General features: G+C 44.9%; 1 protein-coding gene across 2 annotated transcripts; it reads left to right on the plus strand.

The window, feature by feature from the left end:
* Positions 1-7,254: 7,254 nt before the first annotated feature.
* TMEM107 (transmembrane protein 107) lies at positions 7,255-9,176 on the plus strand. Of its 2 annotated transcripts, none has more exons than XM_012655640.1 (5): positions 7,255-7,437; positions 7,613-7,680; positions 7,783-7,883; positions 8,728-8,824; positions 9,065-9,176. In XM_012655640.1, exons 1-5 carry the CDS (start codon positions 7,351-7,353, stop codon positions 9,132-9,134), a joined length of 423 nt encoding a protein of 140 aa, XP_012511094.1. In that variant the 5' UTR covers positions 7,255-7,350; the 3' UTR covers positions 9,135-9,176. The 2 variants fall into 2 exon arrangements, with proteins under 2 accessions (XP_012511094.1, XP_012511095.1); XM_012655641.1 differs by having other exon boundaries at positions 7,295-7,437; positions 7,765-7,883; positions 9,065-9,134.
* The last annotated feature ends 898 nt before the right edge of the window (positions 9,177-10,074 follow it).

The raw sequence follows: 10,074 nt of genomic DNA on the forward strand, positions 1-10,074 counted from the left end.
AAAAAACTCAGTTTAAAAATGATCAAAGGACTTGAATACACATTTCTCCAAAAAAGATATACAAATGGCTAACAAATACATGAAAAGATGTTCAACATCATTAGTCATTACAGAAATGCAAATCAAAATCACGATGAGATATCATTCCACTGGGATGGCTATAATAGGAAAAAGGAAGGACGAAGGAAGGAAGGAGGTAGGGAGGGAAAAGTAACAAGCACTGGCAAAGGTGTAACAAGCGTTGGCAAAGGTGTGGAGAAAGTGGAATCCTCATACATTGCTGGTGGGAATGGAAAATGGTGCAGCCATTTTGGAAAACAATTTGGCAGTTGCTTGAAAAGTTAAATATAGACTTGGCATATGGCCCAGGAATTTCACCCCTAGGTTTATACTCAAACTAATTGAAAACAGATACTTAAACAAATACTTGTATGCTGAGTCCAGCTCAGCCCAGGTAACCCAAAACCAAGCGGCTCCGCAGAAATGAAGACAAAATAGCCAATTATCAGGACAAATGGACACGGGGGACTCCATGCTCTAGGAGCAAAGAGCCCTGTCCTCGTACAACTCAAGAGGAGACTCAAGGGCAGGAAACAGATGGCCTTTTACTCCCTAATCTCTATATTTTGAGAATGTTCTGTTCAAAGAACATTCCCAGACCTCCTACATGACTGCAGTCACTGAAGACGTGGCTGTTTACTTCAACTTCTCGGGCTGCTGACCAGACGGCTTTCCGCCAGGTTGGACTCGGCTGTCCTTCATCCACACCCGTTCAGCATCAAGGAAACAGCCAGCTCACAGCTCCTGCTCCTACACTTGTACATGAATGTTCAAAGCAGCAGTATTCACAACAGCCAAAAGATGGAAACAAACCAAATGTTGATCACTGCTGAATGAATAAACAAAATGTAGTCATATGTATACAAGGGAATACTATTCAGGCATAAAAAGGAATAAAGTGCTCATGACATAAAGAAGACTAGCATGGCCCCTGTGCAATAATGACACCCAAATTTGTGAAGCATTTCATTGGAGGGAAAAAGGAATGAAGTACTGATAAACACTATAACATGTGTAAGTCTTAAAAACAACATGCTGAGAAAAGCCAGACACAAAAGGGCACATATTGTATGATTTCACTTACATGAAATATTCAGAACAAGTAAATCCATAGAAACATAAAGTAGATGAGTGGTTGCCAGATTCTAGGGGGAGGGGGAGTAGGCAGTAGACGGCTTAACGGATGCAGGGTTTGGTTTTCTTTTGGAATGATGAAAATGTTTTGGTACTATTAATAGATACAGGTGGTTGCAAAACATTGTGGACACACTGAAGATCACTGAATTGTACACTTTAAAATGGTTATTTTATATTATGTGAATTTCTCCTCAACAAAAAAAGAAAAAAACTCAGGGGCCAATTGGAAAAGGCTGACCAAAATTGGGACAATTAGCACATCAGAAAGAATAACCGCAATGGCTTGAAATATACAAAAGATGTTAAAACCTACAAGTTCACAATGATATTAAAAACAATCAGTTAGTTTTGCAGGATGCCAGACAACCAACTTATTGTTCTGAAAACTAGTAAATAATGAGGAAAGGCCGGGGATGGTGGCTCTCACACCTGTAATCCTAGCACTCTGGGAGGCCGAGGTGGGAGGATCATTTGAGCTCAGGAGTTCGAGACTAGCCTGAGCAAGAGCGAGACCCCGTCTCTGCTAAAAAAAATAGAAATTAGCTGGACAACTAAAAATATATACATAAAAAATTAGCTGGGCGTGGTGGCACATGCCTGTAGTCCCAGCTACTCGGGAGGCTGAGGCAGGAGGATCGCTTGAGCCCAGGAGTTTGAGGTTGCTGTGAGCTAGGCTGATGCCATGGCACTCTAGTCCGGGCAACAGAGTGAGACTCTGCCTCAAAAAAAACATGAGGAAAAAATCACATTTATCCTGCCTTTCTTATATCACCTGTATCTCATGGTAAACCACAAATCAATGAGGGCACATTCTTATTTATAGAAGAATCCCAGCTGATAAAGGCAGAGGAATGATAGAATTAGGACACCTCCATTTTGCAACCCCTAATGAAATAATCAAGCCAGGCAGTGATGACCAATTAAACCATTAGGTGAAAAACTGATGAGGAAATTTATAATTGTGGCTTCAATCTGACTACACCTGAGCCAAAAGCCAAGACTTAACACCAGAAAAGAGAGACCAGCAGGCCTCCTGACGTGATGGAATAGGAAGTACAAATCACCATTCATGATGTATTTTTATCAGAAAGTTGAACATGAGATTGATTAGCCACTAGATCGCAGAACCAGTTTACAGGAAATACAGGGCCTGGAGGAATATGTTAAATGACATCACAAGAACATGGCCCAATGCCTTCAACAGATTAATTGCAAGAAAAGAAAAGAAGGAGAAGAAAGGAGATAAGGGGGTGGGGAGGAGGAAGAACCCAAGATTAAAAGGGATTTAAGAGACATGATAACCAAGTGCAATGTGTGGACTTTGTTTGGACTCCGATTCAAACAACAATAAACAAACAAACAAAAAGGAGCCAGTTGGGCAATTTGAATTATTCAATAATGTCCAGGATTTGCTTCAAAATAAACTAATGGGGGCTGGAAGGGAAACAAGGTTTCTACGTGTTGATAATTGCTGGGGCAGAACGGAGGGCTTCAGAAGGGTTCATTATACTATTTTATTTGTTTTTACATATGTTTGGATTTTTCCATAATAGAAACAATTTTTTAAGTCCTTTTATTACCAGTTCCAACGTCAGGACATGTGAGTCCCACCCCCAGAATGAGTGGCTACCTGGGGAAGGACACCTGGTCACCAGCAGTACCTTCTATGGCCACTGGCTGGCTCTAAGACTCAATGAGCAGGCTAGAAATAGCTTCTCTGCAGGGCAGGCTTCTGTGAACCAAGGTCATAAAAAAGTGACAGGACAGCTCACTATTAATTCACAACATGAAATGTAACTACCCAGTTTTTAGTTTCTAGTGGGTCCCCTGCACAAGAAGCCTATTGTAAGCAGAATGCCCCAAACCTCCAGCTGTCAGAGCCCCAAATCTAAGTCATCCTTGACCCTCCCTTTTCCCCACCCACCCACAGCCCTATGTCCAGACCTTCTTTATCTTCTAAATAACTCTTGGTACCCCCTACTTCGCTCTACCTTCTTGGGTCCACCCTGCTCCAAGGCCCTTCCTGTCCCTTCCAGATAACTTTAAGGCTTCCTCATTAGTCTTTTGCTTAAAATCTGTTCTCCAGGTTGCAACCAGAGTCATCTTCTAGAATACAAATCTGACCATGTGCCTCCCTGTGCTGCAAGGCCTGACATGATTTGGCCTTTGGACACCTATCCAACCTCACTGTGATCTTTCCTTCCAACACTAAACTTCAGAAATGCTGGCTTTCTTACTGTTCAACAAATACACTGGGTTTGTTCCTGTCACCTTTGCACTTGACATTTCTTCTGCCTGGAATGTTCTTTCCCCAGATTTTCACATGGCTGACTCTCTTCATTCTGTTCAGGGACCTTGGAAAATCTTGCAAAAGCAGGTCCTGGACTTTCCTCATTTTTGCCCTACGACACAGCTTCTTTCCTCTGTGAACAGTCAGACTTGATAAGGAGTCCCTGGGGGAGCTCAGTTCCAAAGGCATGGGTTTTCTACTACCAGGAGAGAAAATGCATATGAGCTACAGGCAGAGGGAAGGAAAGTATGAGGAGCCCTTCAGTCCTCACATCTTGTCTAGGTCTTAAGGATGTTTGCACGCTTGTAAAGCTCTGTGCTGGAGAATATAGGAAGCTCGTGTCTCATTTTAAGTTAGCTGTCATCCCTGTCATTCATTTTAGGAATCAAATGACAATGATAGCTGCTTCAAAGGAGAAAAGTAGTGGTGTCCACTGTACTTGATGGTTTTGCTTGTCCCTCCCAAGATGGAGGAGGTTTGAAAATATTTTCGGAACTTTGAAAGGGTCCACCAGTTAAGAAGAGAACCTTCTCTACATACGAGAGCTGAGAAACCAGTGTGGGTAATGTCTGGTTATCATCCAATATTATTACATTTGAATAGAAAATAAAGGAACTTTGGTAAACCTACCTCTTTCAAAAAACAATTCCTCAGTAAAGTCTAAATGATCACAATTTTTATTTTATAAGGATAAAATTAACTTTTGGTGATCACATCGTCTCCATCATGAGGACAAGGCCGTGTGTTTCATGAAAATTCAGGGATCGAATACCAAAACTGCCCCCCAAAACTGAGAGGGAACCCAGAGACAAAAGAATGACTCAGACAAGCCCAGAGTGATGAGTTAGATGAGTTTATTAGAGGTTACTTACTAGGGCGCTCGCTCCTGGGCAGCACAGGGACTTCTTCCACAGGAGCTTTCTTGCTAGCAAAATCCGCATCTGCCCACTCTGTGGTGTTGCCTTAAATCCCTTCCCCATGAGTAATATAAAGTTTTTACATTGTATCTTTCTTTGTTCACAGTGAAACATATCAGCGCAGGCACAGTACCATCATCATATGCTGTCATACAACCCATGTTATGTTAATGATATTGCAATTTTTCACTAGGCGGGGATTTTCATATTGCAATTAACTAGTATAACCAGAGCAGCTTTAAAGCAGTCAGGGCCAGTTTGAGCCAGACTTGCAGGGCAAGAACGTACTGAGGCACTCAAGCAAGTTTATCTTGGTACCTGTTTAGTGTGTTTTGTAACAATTTTGCTGAGCTCTCCAGGCTAGTACATAATGTTCCTTGTTATGTGATCAAGAACCTGCGTTTTTCCCTCCCTGTGTTGCCTTCTCAAGAGGTGGTTTTGGTCAGGCGCAGTGGTTCCTGGCTGTACTCCTAGCGCTCTGGGAGGCTGAGGCGGGAGGATGGATCACTCAAGGTCAGGAGTTCAAGACCAGCTTGAGCAAAAGCAAGACCTCCTTCTCGTGAAGAAAAATAGAAAAATTAGCTGGGCATGCTGGCAGGTACCAGCAGTCCTAGCTACTCCGGCTTGAGCCCAGGAGTTTGAGGTTGCAGTGAGCAATGATGATGCCACTGCACTCTAGCCAGAGTGACAGAGTGAGCCTGTGTCACAAAAAAAAAAAAAAAAAGAGTTGGTTTTATACAAAAATGTCATATAATTTCAACATGTAGTTTCTAACAACATTTAGAGATGCTCAATCCTTCCTTTTTATGATGCAATTTCATGTCTCAATGATAACAGTATATAAGACTCAGAAAAACTTCAAAGTTTATTATGTAAAAGGGTTTTAACAAAAGTAATTTGATTTACAGAAAAGTTGCAAAAATAATGCAAAGAATTCCAATGTGCCTTCACCTCATGCTTGCCTCATCATCATCTTTCTATACATAAACAAATATATTTTTTCTAAACCATTTTAGAGTAAGTTGCAGACAAAATGCTCCTTTACTCCTAAGTACTTTGGTGTGTGTTTCTACCTAGGACATTCTTTTACACAAGGACAGTACAATAATCAAAAATCAGGAAATGTACACTGATACGCTGTTATTACCTAAGCTATAAACCTTATTAGCATTTTGCCAATTGTTCCACTGCTGTCCTTTATAATAGAAGAAAAAAAAGTTATTTTCCTGGTCCCGGATCCCATCCAGGATCACACATTAAATCTGTGACGCCAAATCTGTCACCTCTCTTTAGTCTCCCTTAATTTGGAAGAGCTCCTCAGTCTTTGTCTTTCACGACTTTGACCAAAAACATTTGACTCTGAGTTCTTAATTTTTTTCACTCACTGGTTTAGAAAAAGAAAATCCACTTATTATTTTGGGGGTCTGGAATAGAGAAATGCATCCCCTCTGATTTTTGGCCAAATTCTCTAAAACCAGATTTAAGAACAAATGGCTCATTTTCAAAGAGTCTTTTCTAGATCATATTATTCTAGTTTGCCCTTTTAAAATTTACTCATAGCACCTATTACCTTGCAGATTTATTATTTGTTGGCATGTTTGTTGATCTCCCAACTAAAATATAAACTCGATGAAGGTACGGACATTTGTTCATCAATTAATCCTAAGTGCCCAGCAGTGCCTGGCACTTACTAGATGGTCAATAAATATATAAATATTTGTTGAATGAATGAATGCTTCTTGGGCTTGTAGTTTAGACTGGCTTGAAGGCACTAAGATGGGGAGTGGCCTGGGGTAGGTGGGGAGCCTACTCTTACCCCACCTGAAGGGTCCAAGCTGGCCCTTAGAAATGGGGTGTGCTTAGCCTGAGGATTCATCTGTTCTCCTGGGAAATGAGCCGGGAGGTCCCTTGAGGGATCCCCGTTGAGGCCCAAAGGTCGATGAGGTCACCCTTTGTAAGAGGTACTTGGACTGTAGCTGGGTCATGTAGGAGGCCCAGCACCTCAAAGAAATAATGAAATGGAAAGCTGAGTCTGCGACCCAGCCAGCTCTAAGCCTCCCAAGGACGCAGGGACTGTTCCATTCCCTTCCTCCACTTCCCGGCTTTCTGGCCTCCGTGTTCTTCTCTGCTCCCGAAAGGCACCTTTCAGCCACATCCTAATTCAAGGATGCTGGCCATTTTCTGCATTCTGCAAATCCCTCACCAAACTGGGCAAAGTTGTCTGGGGGAAATCGGAGTCTTCCTCAAGGAAGGTTCAAGCCTGGGGTCCTCGGACAATCAAGGGCTCCGTGAAAATATGTGAATGCCGGCTAATCTAGGAGCATCCGCCCCTCCACGTTTGGTTCCCTTGTCTCTCGGACCCAGATCAGCGGGAAGCTAGAAGGAGGGGAAGGACAGAGTGTCCGTGCCTCGGGCGTGGCGGTAACAGCGCCTTCGGGTGATCAACTCTTAACGCGGAGGGTCATCCTGGGCAGTAGCGGGCCTGAGGGACGCGGCGCTCCCGGCGTGTGCATCCGGGGCGCCAGGGATGTCCCCGGACTAGGGCAGGGCGGGTTTCTGTTCGCCGGCCCTGTGTGAGTACCCGGGCAATGCAGGGCCGCGCCACACCGCACACTCTCCGGTGTAGGCCGTTCGGCTCCGCGCAGGGAGCTAACGGTCGACTCACCCCTACTCTGCACCACCTACAAGGGTACCCCCACCTACGTCCTCCAGCGGGCCCGCAGCGGCGTGAGAATTTACTGCTCTCGCGAGAATTTTAGAGCCCTAAACGCCATGCCCGCGTACGCAGTTACCAAGGCAACTGGGCGGTGCCTAAGCGAGCGGGAAGGAGGCGTTCGTCGAGATTTTGCCTGCTTGCCCCGGAGACTTCAAAAGTGGTCGTCCCCGAACTTCCAGCCTCGGAGATCACGGCCTCCACGCCTGGCGGTGCTCCTGTCCTCGAGGGCCATGGGCCGGATCTCCGGCCTCGTGCCTTCTCGCTTCCTGACGCTCCTGGCGCATCTAGTGATCGTCATCACCTTATTCTGGTCTCGCGTAAGACCCGCGACTGCCCTCGTTACGCCCCCATTCCCAACTCGGAGTGGTCCCAGCCCAGCCGTGTCCCTTCCTCGAGGGTCTTATGCACTTGGGTCCTCCCATTCCCCCCCGCCCCCAGGCCTGCCCCGCAGCCCGCCCTTTTCACTTCTGTTTCTCTCTGTTCTGCTCCCAGGACAGCAACATCCTGGCCTGCCTGCCACTCAGGTTCACCCCCGAGGAGTATGAGAAGCAGGACACTCAGTGAGCTTTTGGGCCAGGGTGGTCAGAACAAAGAGGTGGTGGGAGTGGAGGGGTCTGAAAAGAAGTCCAGAAGGCCTGAGCCAGTCCCCTTCCTGTCTGCAGGCTGGTGGTAGCGCTCTCTGTCACCCTGAGCCTCTTTGCAGTGGAGCTGGCCGGTTTCCTCTCAGGAGTCTCCATGTTTAACAGCACCCAGAGCCTCATCTGTATCCTTTCTGCCTGCCCACCTTTCCCACACGACCCCATTTCCATCACGACTCGACTCCCTATAGCCACGTAGCTAGGCCTTTCTGGCACAATAGTTGTCTGCCCTAGCTGGCAAGAATCTCTCCAGTTAAAAGATCTTAGGCATTGCGAGAGATTTAATACAATCTTCAAACACTTATTAAACCCTGCTAGGCACCAGTCACTGGAGATTGCAAAACGAGAGTAAAACAGAGTTTTCTACCTTGAGAAGGAGGCAGACACATCTGTAATTCAGTGTGGTAAGCACTATGCTATAGGAGTGTTTAAAGATATAAAGCACTATAGGAACTCAGAAAAGACAACGGAAGTGAGGCACATGGATCAGGGAGGGCTCTTTTATTCTTTTTTTTTTTTTCTTGTTCGTTACCTCTTTTCATTTTTATTCTCTAAGGGTTCTAAGGTTGACAGGGAGGGCTCTTGACTCTTGAATTGTGGGTCAGGAGAACCAGGGCACTAGAGGCTGATTCCAGCCGAGGGTATCAAGTCTCTGCGAGCATTCCTGTGTGGCCTGGGGTAGGTGGGGAGCCTACTCATACCCCACCTGAAGGGTCCAAGCTAGTCCTTAGAAATGGGGTGGGCTTAGCCCGAGGTCCCTCTGTACAGGCTCAGCTCTGGCCTCTCCTCACCTGGGTGTCCTAAAACTAAGAAGACAGGGCTGCTGACTCTAGCCCTTACAGTATGGTGAGGGAACAAGAGATGAACCTGAGTGCTGATGCCAGCCCCATCACACTACTTACTGTCCTTTTCTGGCCCATCACTACCTGTCCATCCAAAGAACTTTCCTTGACTCTGGTGCTTTCCAAGCCATTGGGGCTCACTGTAGTGCGTCTGTGGCCCTTTCTTTCTTCATATTCGAGCGTTGGGAGTGCACGACATACTGGTACATTTTTGCCTTCTGCAGGTGTGGTAGCACCCAATATTTGGGGATGAGGGAGGAAGGTTTCCCCCACCTCTGAAGATTTTCCCCCACCCAGACCTTTCCTGTATGTGTGAAATACCACATCCATTCATCCTGGAGTCTTTTGAAGTTTCACACACCCCCTATCCCACTCCCCCTACACTTTGGGGGTGGGGTCTCTGGTTTGGAGAACTGGTTATTTACATTTGAAAGGGCCCTGAACCCACCACCTGCCTTTTGCAGCGCCCTCCCAGCTGTTACTGAAATGGCATTATTCGTCGCCGTATTTGGGCTGAAAAAGAAACCTTTCTGATCACCGTAATGACGGGAACTTAAGGATGAAATCCAGAGGAGCAGGGGTCACTTACTGTTCTTGGAAGAAGGAAGGCTTAGGCTTTGGTCCTCGCCCCTGAAACTGCTTCTGGTGGAGGATGCCAGTGTTGGTAAAATCATCTCCCAAGTATGGGATTATCAGCGTTTCTTTAGTACTTTGTAATAAAATATATTTTATAGTAAGATTAAGAGTTATACAATTTTCACGGGACAATTAGTTTGGTCAAACTACTGGAAAAAAAGAAAGGCTGTTGTCTAGTTCTGCAGAGCGTTAAGATACAAGGTATCGCTTCTATTCTGATTATTACGGTGTATGTCTGGCGGCAGGCAGTGGGCGGAGATATGTAAATAAATGGCGGCTAGAGCTTTCCTTCAGAATGAGCGGAGTATTCTGGGACGAATTGTTTATCCCTTTTACGCAGCCGAACGGAATAAAAAAAATATTTTAAAGCTACTAAAGATATGCAGTAATATAATTGGAAGGACCTTAAATGGTTAGGTTGCTAGGACCAACGCGTTCTTTGGTCACCCTAGGTTATAGTGGTATCTTGTATATTGAATTTGGAATATCAGGGAGTTAACGGTATCGTCAGGTGGGATAATCCTTACCTGTTACTCCGTATGGAGAACAGATGAGAAAATGATGATTGGAGTTTGCATGATACGTGATTATACGTCTCTGCGTAATCAGGACTGGCAACACCCTGATTGCTCCTATCTGATTCTTCCTGACGATCGTTCTTTTTTTTTGTTTTTTGTCTCACGATGTAGAATAAATTATAAGTGTTTCGGTTGTAGTATCGTGTTTTGGTTACTGTTTAGGAAGGATTTTTTTTTTTTTTTTTTATTTGGGTTGTTGAGGTCTGTTTGTTTTTTTGTTTTTCTTTCTCTGTATTGTGAGTTGGACTTAGGGTGTAAAT

The sequence above is a fragment of the Propithecus coquereli genome, unplaced genomic scaffold (assembly GCF_000956105.1).
Source record: "Propithecus coquereli isolate 6110/MARCELLA unplaced genomic scaffold, Pcoq_1.0 Scaffold482, whole genome shotgun sequence".
Classification (NCBI taxonomy): Eukaryota; Metazoa; Chordata; class Mammalia; order Primates; family Indriidae; genus Propithecus; species Propithecus coquereli.